The 19,791-nt window shown below is 40.9% G+C and overlaps 1 protein-coding gene and 1 pseudogene across 2 annotated transcripts; both read right to left on the minus strand.

The window, feature by feature from the left end:
* Positions 1-1,465: 1,465 nt before the first annotated feature.
* meaf6 (MYST/Esa1-associated factor 6) lies at positions 1,466-9,648 on the minus strand. Of its 2 annotated transcripts, XM_061741997.1 has the most exons (8): positions 9,493-9,648; positions 6,179-6,294; positions 4,344-4,431; positions 4,214-4,259; positions 3,906-4,098; positions 2,214-2,243; positions 1,849-1,882; positions 1,466-1,758 (listed from the first exon to the last, which is right to left on the minus strand). In XM_061741997.1, the coding sequence occupies exons 1-8, from the start codon at positions 9,580-9,582 to the stop codon at positions 1,744-1,746; spliced, it is 612 nt and encodes a 203-aa protein (XP_061597981.1). In that variant the 5' UTR covers positions 9,583-9,648; the 3' UTR covers positions 1,466-1,743. The 2 variants fall into 2 exon arrangements, with proteins under 2 accessions (XP_061597981.1, XP_061597982.1); XM_061741998.1 differs by lacking the exon at positions 2,214-2,243.
* Positions 9,623-19,161, minus strand: LOC133460804 (cilia- and flagella-associated protein 20-like; annotated as a pseudogene).
* Between the last annotated feature and the right edge of the window lie 630 nt (positions 19,162-19,791).

The raw sequence follows: 19,791 nt of genomic DNA on the forward strand, positions 1-19,791 counted from the left end.
CTAAGATGGGCCCCCCTGCGCACGGACCTCTCCTTCTCCGTCTTCCTCTCCTCTCCCTCTGCTCCTCAGGTTTTTATACAAGCTAATGGACGTTAACATTAGAGCTAGCCAGTTAGGTTAAGTTACAAGGTTGGTAAATGTTGGCTGCGCTGTTTCTTACCTTGCTCTACGCTGACTTTATTAATTCCAGCTTCACCGTCACCCCCTTTTAAAAATATTTGTGTAGAGAATCTATGAGGCCTCTATTTTCTTCTTCTCTTTTCTGAGCACCAGACTTGTGCTGACCGGACATTTTGACCATTCTTATGGTTGAATTAAATGATAACGTCAAATTTTGATCAGCGGCCAAACCATTTTTGTGTTGGGGGTTCTTAACCACAAGGACAATTAGGAAGAAAAGAAATAACAAGCTTTTATGTAACTCAAATACTACATATTTTTTTCCACAAATAGGCATATTTTGAAACATTTTGAAAAATGATTCCATAATTCAATGAGAATTTAAAAAAAAAGGGGGCCCCCCCCCCTACCCTGGGCCCAGGACAACAGACCCGTTTGCCCCCCCCTATCGGCGGCTGTGTCCATGAGGACCAGAACACCTGTCTGTCCATGAGGACCAGAACACCTGTCTACAGGTGCACAGGTCTCACTGAGACAAACACTCAAAGTGATCGACTCAAAAGATGTTAAACTAAATAAGTTGAGTATCCATCATTTTAGTCCCGGACAGTTTTATTAAATGATTCTGTTAAATCACAAGTTAAATGTCTGATAGTCAGTAGTCGGTGTTCAGTAGATTCTTCCTTTGGTCAGTTTGTTTTCTTCTGGGATGGAAGAGCTCGTGGTTATAGGTAAAGGTAACATATGGATGGATTTTGTGGTTTAATCTTTTACTTTTCATAAATCTCCACCAACTATGGTATAAATCTGACATCAGTGACCCTTTGATATGAGAAATCATTTCTCTTTTAACTTATATGTTTCCTCTGATTATCTGAAGTCAAAAACGGGGAAGGAAAAACTGAAAAAGTGCAAGACCCCGTGAGCCTTCTGGCGCCTCCTGGAGGAGATGCTGGGTGTCTCCATGGAGACCAGCGGTTGTTTCACAAACATGAAACCAAACAGGATTACTAAAATCATCCTCACATGTTGGAGTTTTGGACTGAGAGACTCCAGAGATGGCGGCGCTTTTGTTGACGTGAATATTTTCCTAAAAGCAGCCGACGTGCTGGATTTTCTCTGAGCCGCTTCCATAAACACGGATGATGTCTGGCGCGGGCCGCTGTGGGAACGCCGCGCCGTGATGGACGGCAGGAACAACACAACCAGACACGTAGGCCTTCAGGAATCCTTCAGCGATGGCAGCGAGAAAACAACACGCAACAAAAACATCGTTATCGCCATTTTATTCTTTTTCTGTAAAACAAATGTCATAAAAGAATGAGCTCAACCCACAGGGGTAAAAAAAAAAAAAAAAAAGGTTTAAAAAAAAAAAATCAGAAAGGAAAACATGAAAATCAGCTACAATAAATACAGATGTTTGAACACTATACACGATGATGTCACTGGGGGCTGACCAATCAGGGCGCAGGTGTCCTGTGGTCAAGTGGAACCAGGACAGACGGCGGGATGGAGGGGAATGTGTCAACCAAACGGAGCGACGACAAGAAGGCAGACAGAGTTCATGGAGCCAGAGATGCTGGTCTACGCGAGTCCTCCAGAGTCCAGGTCCTGAGGAGGGGCTTAAGTAGAATAATCCTGCAGGACGACAGGATGACAGGACCAACGGTTTATTTTGATGCCTCAGAGCGACACAAGACGCGTCTCTGTCCGTGGGCGACTACTTACAGCTCTGGGCTTCTTGTTCACCTTCATGTCAAACCTGCAACAGACAAAACAAAGCTGCGTTAGACATGCCAGCACTGCGGCCGGCTCAGACGGCTGTTACGGTGAAGAGGAAGCCATGAGGGAGAAACGAACCCCAAACAAGACTAAAACATGGTTGAATCTGCAGCTGAAATGAATCTGAGCAGAAAAAACTCTAACATCTGATGGCGGCATGCAGAAACACCAGAGGATGACGCGTCGACATGCAGTGAGCCAGGGACAAGCAGGAAATCAAGTCAAAATAAAAATGGTGGACAGGTCGAGGATGAGGTCGCAGCAGGCGGGATGTGGGCGTCACGGGAACAGGAAGTAAAATTCAGACTTACTCAAAGTCATAATCAAACATGGCAGAAGGGCTGAGGGAGAGCGGCATTATGGGAAGGAAGAGAGCAGCAGCCGTTAGTCCACCGACCTGAAACTAAACACCTAGACATCCCGACGGAGCGCCGGGACCTGCGGCGGTCCACCGGCCAATCAGCAGCCGCGGGACATCAACACCTGACAGCCATCCAGACAGCCTTGACCAATGATGAGCTCAGACACAGTGGGCGTGGCCTAATCTGCACATTTGTTTCTGTGCTGGTTCTTTGAAGAGTTCCTCCTTCGTTTTGAATGCTGATGATCTGTAACGACGTGCGTGACACCTCGGACCGAGGTCAGATACCAGCAGAGAACTAGAGGACCGGGCCAGTGCTGTGCAAGTTCATACTTCTCATGAACTAGTTCAAAGTTCAGTTCACATAGTTTAAAAATGAATAGTTCACGTTCATAGTTCACCATTTTCACTTTGAACTAGTTCAAATTCAGTTCATTTCAATATTTTTAGGTGAGAAGTACGAATAAAACGCCCCCCCTATCCTAAAACTGGTATACACTGTATACAATCATGTATTGTTCTAGTGGCGTTTCACCTTCACTCAGAGGCTGTAAATCTCCAACAATGTAGTCCATTATCAATGTGTCTCCCTGTTGCTGGAAAATCAAACCCCTGAAGGTGCAGCAGTGGGACTGGGGTCGTTTGGGGCTGTTGGGTCTTCTTGGTCTTTCCTGAGGACTTGATTATCAAGAACTTGCAGATATTTTCTCACACTGGACGGATGCTTTAACTCCACATGACGTTTAGACTTGTTTTCTCAGCACAGGTGGACATAATTTGCACAGAAAGGTTAGATTTTTACTGTCGGACTCTTTGGGAGACAATGTGTAAAATTCCCGCAGATAATACCAGGAGGCGCTGCTGACTCTGCGTCTGCAACGTCTGTCTCTTCACTGGTCATGTAAAGACGGCACCGGGCTCGGGCCACCGTGGCCATGGAGCTGGTGCCCGTTGCTATGCTAGTGTGCACTGCATTGTGGGTAATGTAGTGTGAAGTCGTCATCTCGTCGAGTATTTTAAATGTGTGCGCCGCCCGCTTGAGAAATGTATTCCGTAATAATTGGACCTAAACAGTGAAGCTGAAACTCACATAAACAGTTCAAATTCCAGTTCGTGATCTGCAGAATGAACAAGTTCACGTTCAAGTTCTTTATTTGCAAATATGTTGCGTTCAGTTCAACGTTCTCACAGAAATGAACTTGTTCATGCACAACACTGGATCGGGGTCATAACTGTGACAAAGGTTGTTTGTTTTGCAGTGAGAGCGTCTTCATGTGGACATGGATCTAGAGACGTACAGAGGACCAGGAGGACTCGAGCAGAGAGACGTTTTCTGGTCTGGTTTCACTTCAAATACCTTCTAAATAACTAAGTAATAAGATTTAGTAAGAATGTTTTTGATTGATGAATCTGTCACGTCTGTCACTCGGAAGATTTAAAATGAAACTTAAAATCCAGGGACTGAACATTTAATCACCTCAAAGCGGAATAAGACTCAGACCTGTCAGAAATGATAGTGAGTCATTATTTTGGAGGAAACTTTGAGCTGCTGCAGATGTAGATACATTTAGCTGAAAGCAGGTTTTAGGTTCCCCCCAGGAACCTGATTCATGTGTGAGCAGCTTTGGTCTGGTTCCTGTACCTGTGTCTGTTCTTGTTCTTCCTCTTCTTGTGACTCCCGTGATGGCTGCCCGAGGAGGACGAGGAGGCGGCCTTCTGAGGCTTCAGGTCCTGCAGCGACGAGTCCACGTCCTCCGTGTCCTCCTGGCTGGGCTCGTTCTCCTGGTTCTGAAGATCCGGAGAGGCGTCGCTCTCTGTGCCGCTGCCAGCCTCACCTGGGTGGGAGGTCCAGACCACAATCACAAACCAAGAACCAGCAGTGAACACCGACCACGACGGAGGAGAAGCTCCTCCTACACATTATGCTTTCAGAAAGCTTCAAAAACTCACGCTTTTCATTCATGTGGTCTGGAATCCCTCCGAGAGCACACACGGCCTGCAGGGGAGCAGAGCAACGGGAAGATGAGCTTCCACTGAAACACGTCACACTTAACTTAAAGAAAGGCAAGAGATGACTTACAGCAACGGATGTGACGGAGGACTTGCTGAATAAACGCTCCGCTTCCTTGAACTTCCGATTCCTTCTGTCAGTCTTGCTGTTGGAGTTCCTAACACAGTTACAAGACAGACTCCATCACATACCAACCACAGAGCCAACGACAACAGTAGGGCTGCAATCAACCAAAGAAATTCTTGGTCAAATTTAGACTAAAAGTCGTCGGTTTGCTATATTATTAGACTAAAACATTTAAATATGTCAATTCTGATATGTTCCTATTATCAGGGATGGGGGCAGGTTGATGTGGAGCTGTGATATCCAAACTGCTGCTTACAAAGTTTGCGTTCAACTTTTTTTCCCATTGTCTATTTTTATGAAATTCTGCCACACTGCAGATGTCTTTGACATGATAAGAGTTCAACAAATCACCGGACCATGTCCTCCTACTCAGCGCTGCCCCTCCCTAAACGCAGAACACGCGCAGGGCCTCATCTTCCAACGGGGGTCACGTTTTGCGCGAGGGGACGCATTCGCGTAATGGAGGCGCATATGTGCTACAGTGAGGAGGAGGGGAGAAAAGAGATCTGAATGGTGAATAATCTGGCCGTGCAATGATTGGCAGCACCCGAAATCTGACCAATCAGAAGGGTGCAGGCAGGCTCTTGCAGAGATTTTAACTTTTCATCCACATCAGGAGCGAGCAAGAAAAGAAAAAAGGCAAAACACGGTGAAACTCGTGCTTGACTAGAAGGTGGGTATGTTGTTGAAATAAAACTTTGTAGCACAAACACCTGAGCTGCCACTCAGACAGGAATCTGTCTCCAGTCTCTGTCTAGACTGGAGAATTGTGTTTTTCCACCAGCTCTGATGAACATTTATTGAACGCCTTGTTAACGCCCTCTGCATTCACCTCTGTTGAAAAAGAGTGGTCACATGACCATTGGTCGTATATAAGCTACAAACTTTAACCAATGTATAATAAATTGGCTATAATTTTATATCAATTTATATTGTTAAGAAGTTTGACTATTTTTAATTAGATAAATGTGCATGTGCAAAAGCCACACGCGTGTTTAGCTCTGATTTCTGACCTGCCAGACCTGCTTTCAGTTTTTGTGGAGGATTGAGGTGGTGGCGGTAACTTTTGATGAGTGATTGGCCGCAAGGAAACATAACTGTTGATTGTTAATTCCTCTGTTAAATTTGTGGTTTCCCAATAAATATATTTGAAACGATGAGTAATTGGCCGCTATTAGTGACTTGTTTATTTCAGTTTTAAGTGTTTTATTTAATATTTATTCATCATTTCAGGTTGATTTTTTTTAATTTAACTCATACAGTCAAACTACTTTATCTACCGTACACTTGTTATTATTGACGGGTTGTCAAGTTAAATGGCATGTTGTGATACGGTCATTTTGTAGCAATGATAGATTTGGGATGGGGAGAGTTTTGAGGGCGGGGGGGCCTCCAAATAACATTTCACTTAGGGCCCCAATTTGGTCAGGGGCAGCCCTGGTCCTACTTATCAATCTATCCATCTCTAGTCAGTGGGATGGGCTAATTCAAAATAGCAAAAACACGGGGGTGTCCAAAAAGATAGACCGTTACCTGTGAAAGAGATGTACTCTGAAAACACCCCCTTCAGAACTTGGTACTTTCCTCCCGATTAAATTAAATTAAATCAAGGAATCGACCAATCAGATTTCCGTCGAGCCAGGCCGCATGGACTAATAAATCGACCAGTCGACTGGGAGATTACAGCCCTAGACGAGAGTTCAAGTTCCTCTCTACAATCTGAATGGAAACACAGCCAGGACCCCCTGAAAACATCTGTGATGTGCTGGTGGTCTTACTTCTGGTTGGTGAGGTATCGGTCCCATCCTCTGATGATGTTTCCGTACATCTGAGTGTCCTCAAGGTAGCTGCCTTCAAACGCGTAGATCTGCCTTTCCAGGTTCACCAGAGTCTCCTGTGAAGAGGAACAGATACACCACTTCATGCTGCACGTTCTTGTTCCAGGACGAGTCCTGCTTCTCCTTTTTTACATGAAGTAAGAGGTGTAGTTCCTGTAATGACCACTAAAATCCTCTTAAAATGTCCAACTTTACAGCAGAAACGAACATATTTACAATCTGTTTTGGTCTCAATGGCCAGATTGCACATCTGTGAAAACTGTATCAGGGACTTTTACAAACCCTATCAGGCTACAGTACCTAGGGGCGTGGCCTTTTGAATGACAGCTGCTTTCCAGGCTACTTTTAAGTAACTACTTAGCATTTTGGTGAACCAGACTAGGGAGATGTGAATAAACACCTATCAGAACAGAATCATTCTCAGTTTCAATACTGTATTTTCAGCACTATAAGTTTCACTTAAAGTTTCTTAATTTTTCTCAGAAATCCGCAGTGCGCCGTATAATCAGGTGCACCTTATGTATGAATTTTGTTGTGCGGACTGACCAGTTTTTATGTGATACACTGCGCTCAGAAACCGTTTGACTGTCGGACCGTTCAGATGACACATTGTAGTTGGTCCTTGGTTGGATACGGGTTGCAACGTCAGACAACGTTAGATAACTAATTATGTAGCGCTGGCAAGCAACCATCATCCAACATCTAGTCCATGTTACCTTACTATAATCAGACGTCAGCCAACGTTAGGTTTTTAAGCGTAAACCCAATTTTCAAATCAAATTTTCAAATTAGGCCTGCAATAATTCCTCGAGTATCTCCACCAACCCAGCCAAGCATTGCTGTTTAAACATGTTGGTTCTGAATGTGAAGTTCGCCAATTTAAAAGCAGTGTTTAAGAATATTTTTTATATTTTAAAATACTTATTTTTATTTGAAAATTTAACAAACAGTTTACCAATTTGCATAATATGTAATTAAATGTCAATTATTCTTGTAAAAGAAACAAATTGTTTTTTTTATTAAATGATCTGTCTTGTTTTCTATTGTATATTTATAATTGGGCTTTAAATAAGCAAAAGTAAGTTTTTATCTGATTAATCAATGGAATATTACATAGAATAATCGATCACCCAAATATTCGATAGCTGCAGCCCTAAATCAAATGCTGTAGTACGACGTCGTTCCAACCTCACTCGTTTCAGGTGTCTGCTATCGCTGGCAATGATGAACCAATCAGAGAACAGGACGTAGTATGACGCTTATCTCCTCCACTTTTTATTGGTGGATTCGTGGAAGATGATTTAAAATGAGTTTATTTTTCTGTATTAGTTACAACTGAACAATATTCAGAGTTTAATGTCATTGATAATGCCGTTCCCCTAATGGTCCGCAAAATACGGTATGTTTTATTGTGACGTTAATGTAACAAACGGGCCGCTGTGACTGATTCTGGGTTGCTCTCGAAGGTTCGAGGATGAACTTTAACTAAGAGCAGGAAGCAGCTGTCCGCAGTTCTTGGTCAGAGGCTGCGACTGAGTCTAACTGGAAGACGGGACTCTGATCCCGATCTCCACCCAAGCCACCTTCCAGCAGGGACCGTTTCCCCCCCGGCAGCTACAATCTACAATGTTTACGTGGCTACTCGGTTGCCATCATATCAACCCCACCAAGAGGCTCTCTCTATAAGGATAGACTGATTTGATTGGCTCCAACACTTTTGAGCATTGTAAATAGGTTCCAGTGGCTGACAGCTAGATACCCCTACAAACTGAATTTAAAATCGCTAGCAATACATTTGGATCTCTAGGCTAAAAATCAGAGGCTGTCCCATGGAAAAAGGAAAGGTACTACGAGGGTACCAGGTCACAGCAGCAGGTGGAGTAGGTGCACCATGTGCAGGGATTTAACAGACATTTTAAATGTAGTAAATATGTTTACATGTGAAAATTATTTGAGTGGTACAATTGAAAGAAAAGTGTTTTTATGGAGCACTCTAACCTGACTTCTAATTTGAATAGTAAAGGTAATCTCCTTCTTTAATGGGTAAATAATGCACCAATCGTTTTTTTCGTTTTTGATTATTTTTAAATTCAGAACTGACTGTAATACATAAATACTGATAACAGTTCTGATTTTACTTAGGAGAATTCACAAACCCCACGGAATATTTTTCTGTTTAAAAAAAGAAGCATGGAATGCAGCAAAAATGTGTTTATCAATTACACTAAAATACCACTTACTGATTCAAGTTGGTTAATTTAATAAAGGACACTAATACGGGTTCCCCCAAGTGGAAAATGGGGTTATAATGTACTGTACTTTCATACTCAAAGCAGGGCGCAAGCGATTTAAATCTTGCAAGAATTCCGCAAAATTTTATAATAATATATTTTCAGGTAAAAAAAAAAGTCACTTCTATCAAAGAAAACATTTCCAATCAAAGAAAAACGGTGTTCAAATGCATTTTTTTGAGTCTCAAATATCTTTTTGGATTCAAACACTTTTTTTCTTTGATTGAAATCATTTGTTTAATTGAAGTGAAATTGTTTTAATTGAAAATATATTTTTCTTTCTTGTTTTGATTGAATAATTAAGAAACAAATCTACCTCCATACTCTTGCAAACTACGACTTCAGTAAGGTTCAAAAATGAGAAGCAGTCTGGGGCTTGTATTTTTAATATTTATACCTAAGTGAAAAATCAAAACAACTACTTTGCTATTGTCTTTAATCAGTAATATTTAATGTCTTCTTATACACGATAGTCAAGTATATACGATAAATGTTCTCTACAATTGTTCATAAAGGACACTAATAAGGGTTCCCCGAGTGGAAAATGGGGTTATAATGTTATTTTATGTACTGTACTTTCATACTCAATGCAGGGCGCAAGCGACTTAAATCTCGCGAGAATTCCGCAAAATTTTAGACGTCTCGTCTGAGCGTATCGCGAGAGTTCGGTCAAACTGGAGGCGGCTATTCTGTAGCTACGTTAACTTCCGAGCTTTATCCACTGCAATGAGACTGTAATACTCCACATTGGACATCTTTGGTATAATACACGATTTTTGTTTCCTAATGACCGCCTTTCGAAGTAGTAACTTAAAGTACTGAAATAACACAACACTGTTTAAGTTGCTCGTCGGCTCTTAGCATAGCATTGAGGCCTCATGCGGCGGAGCGACGTCGTTGTTTCTGTGTTTTCTGTGATCCGTGTTTCTATAAACCCGCACAGAAACATCCGCAGTGACTCACCGCGAGCTCCTGCTTCCTCTTCACCAGCTCGGCCAGCTCCCGCCGCGTGTCGGGGATCTGCGGCGGCGTGGCCTTGGCGTGCATGGCCATGACGGCTGGAGCAGCAGCGGTTAGCTCGTTAGCAGCTCTCTCAGCCCGCGCTGTTGCCAGGCAGCGGGACGCCCCGCCCACGGCGGCGCTGGCGCCAAGCCTCGCGAGAGGACGAGCCCAAGCCTCGAGAGAGGACGAGCCCAAGCCTCGAGAGAGGACGAGCCCAAGCCGGGCTCCCTGTTCTCGTTGCCTGGCAACCATTTACATCAGTGGTCACCAACCCTGGGGCCGGATTCACAAAACATTCTTAAGAAAACAAAATCTTCTTAAGTGTCATTTTTTTCTTAAATTCAGTCTTAAGAAGAAAAAAAGAGAAGAAGTCATATTCTCCAGAAAAGTTCTAAGTATTTTCTCAACTTTCTTCTTAAGTTTCTTTTTAAGAAAAAACTTAAGAATAAATGCTATTCTTGAAATAAAAATTCTCAAATTTGTTCTTGACTTTTTTCTTAACTTTAAGACAACCTTGACCTGTCTTAAAATTTCTTCTGTGAAAAGGTCAGCATCTAATATCACCTTTTTCAACACATTTCAGACAAGTTTAGATTAGTAGGTCATAGTTTGAGGATATACTTTGTAATTAATTACACAAAGAGCCTGTTAACTTTTTGTTAGCATGTTAGTTAGCGTGGTAGTTAATTATTATTAATTTTCCCCAATAGTAATTTTCTTCGCACATTAATCTCATCCACCATTACCTTAAAAAGTTCCTGCATCTCTTTTTCTCCTTCTCCATGTTTAGTGAGTGACTGACGGTTTAGACCCAAACTACCTGTATATATGTTGTTTGTTGCCACGTGCAATGCAATGACATATTTTAAGAAAAAATAAGAAATTCGTAAGAAATGACAGTTTTTAAGACGGTTCTTAAGAAAATATTGAGGAATTGCACTTAAGAACTTTCTTATGAACTTCTTCATTTTAGATCTTAAGACATTTCTTAAGATCGTTCTTAAGAACATATGGGTGAATCCGGCCCCGGTCCTCAAGATCTACTGTCCCCGCATTTTTTTGATGTTTCCTGGCCTCAGCAGACCTGGGGCCGGATTCACCAATATGTTCTTAAGAACGATCTTAAGAAATGTCTTAAGATCTAAAATTAAGAAGTTCATAAGTAAGTTCTTAAGTGCAATTCCTCAATATTTTCTTAAGAACTGTCTTAAGAACTGTCATTTCTTACGAATTTCTTTTTTTCTCCTACTTAAGAACTTCTTAAAATATGGCTGTATCCGAAAATGCATACTAAGTCCTACATGCTACATACTGCATCAGTATGTACTGTATCCTGCTGTGACAGTTCCCTGGTATGATATGATATGATATGATATGATATGGGGTTATATTATATTATTGTATTGTGTCATAGTATATGGTGGTAGTATGTTATTTGATTGGTCTGGTGTAGCATTTTATATATTATGTATTGGTTATTTAGATTCTCTTTGCTTTTCAGTCCTAATCCTTTTTTCCTTGTTTTTCAGTGGACTGGGGAGCAGAGCAATCATGGCCAGCATTAATCAGCCAAGTGTCGGCACCTGGGCCTGGGTGGCCGACACCCAGTATAAAAGCCTGTCTCCCCAGTCCCTGCGGGAGTTCTGTTGTATTCAGTTCTCCTCTACCCCTCTCCCACTATGCACCTTTTTCATCATTTCTGTTAATACATCCAACATGCACCCACATACATTCCACTCATGCATACACACACACTACACTACTGATTACTGACTTCCACACCTCATCTGTTTGTTTGCTCACTCATTTGTTCGTAGTGACCCTAGGCCAGGGTCTAACACCTGCATACTAAATGAAGGATCCAGCAGACCGTTCACACAGCAGTAGCAGCCAAGTACCCCAGAATTATATTTATTATATTATTATTATTATTATTATTATTATTATTATTATTCATTTCATTATATTCAGTCGATGCACCTGAAGCGAGACTTCACTACACCGATGCATCGCTCCACGATATTGCGGGTCTTTGTTTGTGGATTCAAACACTTTTTTTCTTGATTGAAATCATTTGTTTAATTGAAGTGAAATTTTTTTAATTGAAAATATATTTTTCTTTTCTTTTTTTTTGATTGAATAATTAAGAAACAAATCTACCTCCATACTCTTACGAACTATGACTTCCGTAAGGTTAAAAAATGAGAAGCAGTCTGGGGCTTGTATTTTTTAATATTTATACCTAAGTGAAAAATCAAAACAACTACTTTGCTATTGTCTTTAATCAGTAATATTTAATGTATTCTTATGCACGATAGTCAAGTATATACGATAAATGTTCTTTACAATTGTTTACTGCCCTCATGCATTGAGTAACTACAACACTGATCAAAATATCCTAAATGGAAACTTACGGTGAGCATAACGACAAATCTTTTACAGTCCTACATTATCCTTGCAGAATTGAAAAAAATATCATATATGCCGCTATTTAACTGTATATAGCTTATCGTATTAGAAAATCAACGGGTCTTTCTTAGATGTGTTTACCTGTTTCAATTATTCACTATGGTTTCAATGTAAATGCTGTTGCAGTTCATCACTACCACCGCTGGGGGGCAGCATCCTACCAAATTAGAAGCGTCTTTACGCTTCGTTGTGTTTGAATAAAGTCAGCAACGTTGTCAGATTATAATTATGCTTATTTTTCCCATGGACAATATAAACGTCACTACCTCCATCATCCATTCATTCAGTTCAATTCAAAAATACGTTGTTAATAATCCCTAAAGGGAAATTAAATATTGCAATAGTCATAAATGCAGTTAAATCATAAGGCCTTTATTTTCATATCATTCAAGACGATTGACCTCAATTCCAGTAACTTCACATCACATCTTGGGAATGATGCGCACCTAGAGGCTCTACTGCTGCAAGAAACAAAAAGGACTTGCATTAGTAAAACTTTGAGGCAACATTTACCAGGATTGGCAGCTGGAAAAATGTATAACAGTATTATGTCTACAACTGCTTAAACAAACAGGTACGTATTTATAGATAAGTGACAGTTAACAGTAACTAAACCGCATCCTTCTCCTAGGGAGGACCACGGTACCTTTTAGTTTGAAAACAATTACTTTAAAATTACTGAGTGGTATCATAACTAAAAGCTGAACAACAGTGTAGCATTTTGCTTGACAAATTATCTAGAAAAAAATGGTTTTGTTTATTTATTCAAAAGACAGAGGCGGTAAAAAGAGAGGTTTGTGGTTTCAGGCAAGCTGTAGAAAGGATGAAAATGGGAAACTGTCGGAGCCCACCCAGAATTATGTATAAATTAAAGGTCAGTCAAATAAGTAATCACTTCTGATGTTAAAAGGAACCCTGGCTATTAAGACATGTAGGTCTTAAAAGATAAATGTTGGTATCAATTATAACAATGTGATATAAAAAACCTTTTTGATGTCTTCGTTTTTATAAAATTTGAAAATATAATTTAACTAGTAGGTCGCCATTGTTGTTTACATTCTGGGTAGTGACGTCAGACGGTGGCTCCTGCTAGCCCCCGTACACTGTTTTGACACCCAGAAACAGATGAAAACACAGCTAAACAGGTGACGGCGCACCAGAAACACAGATCAAAACACAGCTAAACATTAAGGTGACGGCGCACCTACAAAAAAGTAAAAAAAACAAAAAAAAAGTACCGCACCATAAAGCATGAACTATAAAAACACCATAAAACTCAGATAGACTAACACAGGGGTTCTTAACCTTTCTGACCTTGGGGCCCAATTTTTTCAGTACAGAGTGGCCCGAGGCCCGTTAAATATTAACACTGTATAGCAGCGAAGGTCCAGAACATCATAATAAATATATATATATATATATATATATATATATATATATATATATATATATATATATATATATATATATATATATATATATATTCACGTAGCCTCATAGTTGTATCAACATCTGCATCTGACTGTTATATTAAAAAAGTACATATTTGCCCATTAACATGTGTAACTTCAATTACACATTTTTTCTCTCTTAAAAATAAAATAAATAAATAAGATTTTATTTTATTTTTCAAATGCTATCTTATTTTATTTCTTTACCAGCAGTTTGAATTTCCCCTTTTCTTTGTTAATTGTCTCAACACATTTTTATAATAAATTAATATAAACACATCTTAGCAATTTAAAAGTTTTGCAGTTTTTCTTTCTTCCCCTTAATCTTATGCCCTCACTTTCTGTCGTTCAGTGAGAGAACTGAGCTCTAATTTCTCCTGCCAGGACTTTAAATCTGGGCTGGATGGTGTCAGGTTCTCATATGCATGTGGAGGTGCTCATTGATGAACCTGGAACGATATTTAGTTTTAATTATGTTCATTGTGGAGAAAGCTGCTTCACAGCTGTATGTGGACCCAAACATGTTTAAGATGCTCAGCTTATTTTCTGTGACTTCAGTTCAGACTTGAGTGGATATGTTTGATGAAAAACTTTGTGTTTTGTTTCAGTGGCGTTTTACTTTCGCACTTTGAACGCCACGGTCTCTGAACGTATGAGACACTGGTTTTGTCCCAGTGGGAAGACTGAACCAGGATGAATCTGTCCATTCCGGGTTGAACTTCCCTTTCCACCTGTTAGGCTTCTCATCTCTGTAAGAGTCAAGCTAATTACTTACTAAGTAACTTACTAAGTTTTATTTACATTAATAAGTTGTCAGGACTGCGCGTGTCGGATTTCATCCGAGCCTGATCAGCTGAGACGGCCGGGCAGAACCCGCAGCTTTCTGGCCGCTGCAGCAGAGTCACTTTCCGATGCTTTTGCGAGCCCGAACAACAGTCCAGTCCAGCAGACACATCTACATGTACAATCCTTCAGCAGTAACGATGGAGCCCACCGCCCGAGCGGCACCGACCTCCCCGGCTGCGCGGACGAGTCAGGATAAATGATCACGCCGGGCTCGCTCGCTCTGGGCGCAGACCCAAGTAATCGATCCCTGATCCTGGCGGATCTAAACCTACTCTGTGCAAAATGAAGGATTTTCTCTATAAATACACACCATTTCTCTTACTATTACACCTAGAGCTAGGTGAGGATCTTCTTCTCCTCATTTGGTCGGGAGTTGCTATGCAGTCCCGCGGCCCCCGCGGCCCACACGTACAAAACTGAATTTTTTTCGCGGCCCACTAGATGGCGCTCGCGGCCCAAGTGTGGGCCGCGGCCCTATGGTTAAGAATCACTGGACTAACAGACCACACGTTTCAACTAGCAGATAGCCGATGCTACAATAAAAACCTCCATCCATCCATCCATTATCTTACCCGCTTAATCCCTTGCGGGGTCACGGGTCTGCTGGAGCCTATCCCAGCTCATTTTAGGTGAGAGGCAGGGGTTACACCCTGGACAGGTCACCAGTCCATCACAGGGCCACAAATAAACACACAAACCATTCACACAACCACACTCACGCTCACACCTACGGGCAATTTACAATCACCAATTAACCTAATATGCATGTTTTTGGACTGTGGGAGGAAGCCGGAGTACCCGGAGAGAACCCACGCAAGCACGGGGAGAACATGCAATCTCCACACAGAAAGACCCTGCTGGGCCTGGGAGTCGAACCGGGGACCTTCTTGCTGTGAGGCAACAGTGCTAACCACTAAGCCACCGTGCTGCCCTGCCCCAGCCAGATCTGGCGTCATTAAATTAAATAAAGATGTTCTTGCCTATTTGAAGCGAAGTCTGCGCCTCCCGTTTCGTCAGAGTCCCGGGCCAGTCCCCTCAGCCTCTGGTCTGTCATCACCCAGCACCGAAGCCGGTTTTAGGGGGGGGCAGGGGTGGGCTATGCCCACCCAAACGTGCCTCCTGCCCACCGGCGTCTTCATCCCGGCGGCGGCGAGAGCGGAGAGCGGATGGCCGTGCGCTGCGGGCTGTAAAGCCCCGGCTACGCCGTCTACGCCGTAGGCTACGCCGTCTACGCAGGAGCCTAATGCACTGGTAAGATGCGCACGACATTGATCATTTTTGCAGATCTCCCGTGCATCACAGAACTTTGATCCAGTTTGCCTGAACCGAGACGTCTTATGGGCTCCCTCGTCAGCCTCCACGGCCGGGAGAGTGCTGCTCATCTATGTTTTGGATACCTGTCCCAGTTAAACTAACGCGGCTTATCTTCCCAGAGCCACCGCTCTACGTCATCGCCCCCAGAATGCATTGCGCAGGTAAAACATGGCGCCTCCCGCAGGTCAAAATATGTGATAAACATTGTAGATTTTTAAAGCAAGTAGATTATTTTATGTGTTTCTAACAACATATTTTAGTATAAGAGAACAATTGTGGTAATTAGGGACTACATGTCTTAATAGCCAGGGTTCCTTTTAAAAGTCACAGTGAGTGGTCCAATGAGATGTTTTACTGAAAAAGACAGTGTTTTCATCACTAATTACAAATGTGGAAATGAGGATATGAAACCTCTGATCACTTGCTGACCTGCTGAGGGACTGAGAATAAAAAATCGCTCTTTTTTGTTCTTTTTTTTGGTAGATTGTTTCTTTGTTGTAACAATGCTTTTTGGCAATGCATCTTATACAATTGGAAAGCCTGTTTATTTTTCTTTTAAAAAGGTGCCAGTAGCGGGAAGAAGAAACATACATAGCCACAACAGCCTGGCACCTCTTCCCCATCCTGGTCACACACTGCTGTGGATGAGGACATTGCACAAGACAGAGCACAAGTACGTACTCACCCTGGCCTTTTTGGTTCTGTAAAGTTTTGTACAGTTTAAACTCTGCTGGGAGCTCATCCTCAGAATAGAGTCTGTCTGCGAAATACACCCTCCTTATACGACAATTTGCATGAATCTGAGGGCAAAACAGATGAAACTTTAGCAAAAGAAATCCGTTCCATGGATATTGAGGTCATAGTGACATACAGATGCGTCTCTGTGTATTAACCTGTACACGAAGAGTCTCAGTGTAATTGGTCCCGTAGACTGTTCTGGTGAGGTCTGACATGTTGAACTGAATCTTGTTCCAGCCATCATCAAGCCTCATGGGCATGGAACAGTTGAGAGAGTTCACCCGTGTTGTACTCTGAAAGTTACTTACCCGAAACCAACGGGGAATGTTTTTATCATCCAACACCTTGGAGATGTAGTTAAATGTTGAGACACAGAGATAGCACATTTCAACATACATCCAAAATACCCAACATTGCAATAAGACACAGAGGATCTCTAAATCTATACCTGGATTTCAAAGGTAAAATACTTCATGAGGTTTTTTATGATCATGTAACAGAAAGGAAGTCTGATGCCGAGTGTCTTCTTCGGGTCTGCAGGGCATGTTATATAGGTGGTGCTGAAGGGAGAAGGACATAACAAAAGAGCACGATTAATGACAAATGGTATTCATAGAAGCACTCTTCCATTTTTAGCATCAAGTAATATCCAAGTATTGATTTATTTTATTTTTGGATTTATTTTTTTGACAATCGCAATATGAAAAGATTCAATTATATGAAACTTTCACTTGAAGTAATTTCAAATGTATACAAATTATTATCAAACAGATGCTTTACATTTACCCAATTAATCTTCAAGATTTTTCATTTGATTTCATTGTACTTTCCCTTGGTTTTATGTGATCTTTCTTTTAAGGTGACATTCTCCGGCCGCTCGGTGGTACAGTGGGTTAAGCAAGTGGCTCATATACTGAGGCTACAGTCCTGCAGCGGTCACAGGTTCGAATCCCGGCCTGTGCACCTCTGCTGCATGTCATCCCCCTTCCTGTCGGCAACTTCAATAAAGGGCCAAGAGACCCACAAAAAATCTAAAAAAAAAAAAGATAACATTCTCCAAATCCTGACAAACCCATTTAGATTGAAACAAATAATAAGTTGCACACCTTTGGTAAGGACATGGGATTTCATCAAAATGAAGATGTGTGGATAACTGTTCCGTCAGCTACAAAAAATAGATACAAATTTTCCTTTGTGCCTCTCTCCATTAGGCTTTGAACGCTGCAGAGAAGAGGAGGTAATTGTGGCTCTGTGGTTTAGAACCTGGTCCATGCTGCCACCTGAGTTGTTGAAATGGCTTTAAAACTATTTATGCTGATCGGTAGTCTCCCTTTTTATTGCTCTTCCTCCTTGTGTTCTGTGGACTATGAGCTTGGTACATCTGAGGTAGTTTTTCTCTGCTCGCATCATGTATGTTTTTATGTCTGAACGTAGCTGTATGATGAATGTGTGCTGAATGTTTATATCTGCTGCAAACCTAATCGCCCTTCAAGGGACAAATTATTAAAGTGAAGTGAAGTGAAGTGGAAAAGACTAAAGCATCAGGCTTGCTATTTCATTCATCAGCTGCATGTGCAGTGGCGAGGAAACATAGATGAAGAACACCTTTGAATGCACTTGTTTTCTGCATTTATTTGCCATGTGGTCTTATCTTCATCTACATCACCAAGTCACAATAAAGGACAATGTGCTTATCTGTGTTGTTACTACATTAAACATTCCTGGAACATAAATTGATGAATAAAAGACACAGGAAATTGTAATATAATAATCCTGGTCTGTTATTATTATTTTATGATTTATCATCATAAAGGTCTTCAGGTTTATGTTTAAGTGATTGAATCTGGGCTAAACAATATGCAAATACTTCTCACCTGGGGTTTGTTCCCTCGATTTCCAACACGGTTGAGTGAATATCACTATCTGTAACTCTCTTGATGTGTCCATTCCGGACCTACGAACACATTAATAAAATAATCTCCTTACGATTTAACCAAAATACGTAACAAATTTCCTCCAAAAAGAGTCACTGTCATATAAATCACAATAACATTGTGTTAAAAAAAGACGAGAGACAGATTATTAGTATACACTGAAAAAAATAAATCTAAGCGCATGTAAATATAACATATTTAAATCTGTGATATTAACAATTAAAAAAAAGTTTTTTGCTTTACATGAATACATCTAGTTTTGAACTTAATCTGCATTTGTTAAAAAAACAAGACATTGTGCATTTTTTCCTTAACAAGCAGAATTTCTGTAATCCCAGGCAATCTTTTCATTTACACACAAACAACAAGCAATGATCTTAGGCGACTTTTTCGCATGAGATTTTTATGTAGATCAAGAAAGACTAGTCTTTGTATAAACTACTTAATTTTTTAGTATGTACAAAATTCATTTGGTAAATAAAGTAAACTTAACACAATTAAGTTGACTGTACTTGTAAAATGTATTATTTACATACAAAAAATAAAGTAGTTTATCCAAAGACTAGTCTTTCTTGATCTACATAATAATCTCATGCAAAAAGTTGACTTATTGTTTCAGCGTAGTAGTAGTAGTTGTATAGTTTTTGGAGGAATAGATAAGACCAACACACCAAATAGTTTAAACCACCGTATCCAATTAAATCAGAATAAATAAACAGTTTGAATGAAATTAACTATTTTAAGAAAGGTAATTCCTCAGGCTTCCTCAATTTACTGCAAAACATTGCTTACCTTCTTATCCCATGTGTCTGAAGCGTCTGGCTTCCAATGCTGTACAGGATTGACAGAAATCCACTTTGGAAGGCGTTCTTAAACATTGTTTTCTTTATATTTTTTGGTCGCAATACACAAACTGTGTGCACATTTTGGCAGGTCGTGGGTCGTTTACCGACTTAAGTTTCTGGTTTCCAGGGTAACTTCCGTTTGAAGCGACATCCAGGGCGCCATTTACATTTAGAAGTTTAAATATAAACATTTATGATTTGATTATAATTAAACATGGAAACACAAACATCTCAGCGAATCCACATGAAAGAGGAGCAGAGTGCTTTCCATTGTTTTTGGTGTTGCTAGGGGAAAGGATAATTGTTCACACCAGGCCGTGCGTGGAATTTACACGAACGCAAAAATTCAGATGTACAAAACTGTGCATACTCCCAAATCCACGCAGGTTTCTCTGTACAAACCAATCAGCGTGGATTTGAGTGCACATGTGGGAGCACAACACTCCCTCAAATACATATCTTTGAATAGTTGGAAAGATATTCCCAGATTCGAACTTCCGGGATCAATAAATCTGAAGTGAAATGTTCTTCAAACACAAATCATGCATAGATCTCACCGTAACAGCATACACTACGAGCTAAATGCCGATTTTTACAAAAGATAAGCCGTCCTGCGCGCTGAACCGAACTATATCAGACTCTGAAAGTTGCCTAAACATTCAA

The sequence above is a fragment of the Cololabis saira genome, chromosome 15, assembly GCF_033807715.1.
Source record: "Cololabis saira isolate AMF1-May2022 chromosome 15, fColSai1.1, whole genome shotgun sequence".
Taxonomy (NCBI): domain Eukaryota; kingdom Metazoa; phylum Chordata; class Actinopteri; order Beloniformes; family Belonidae; genus Cololabis; species Cololabis saira.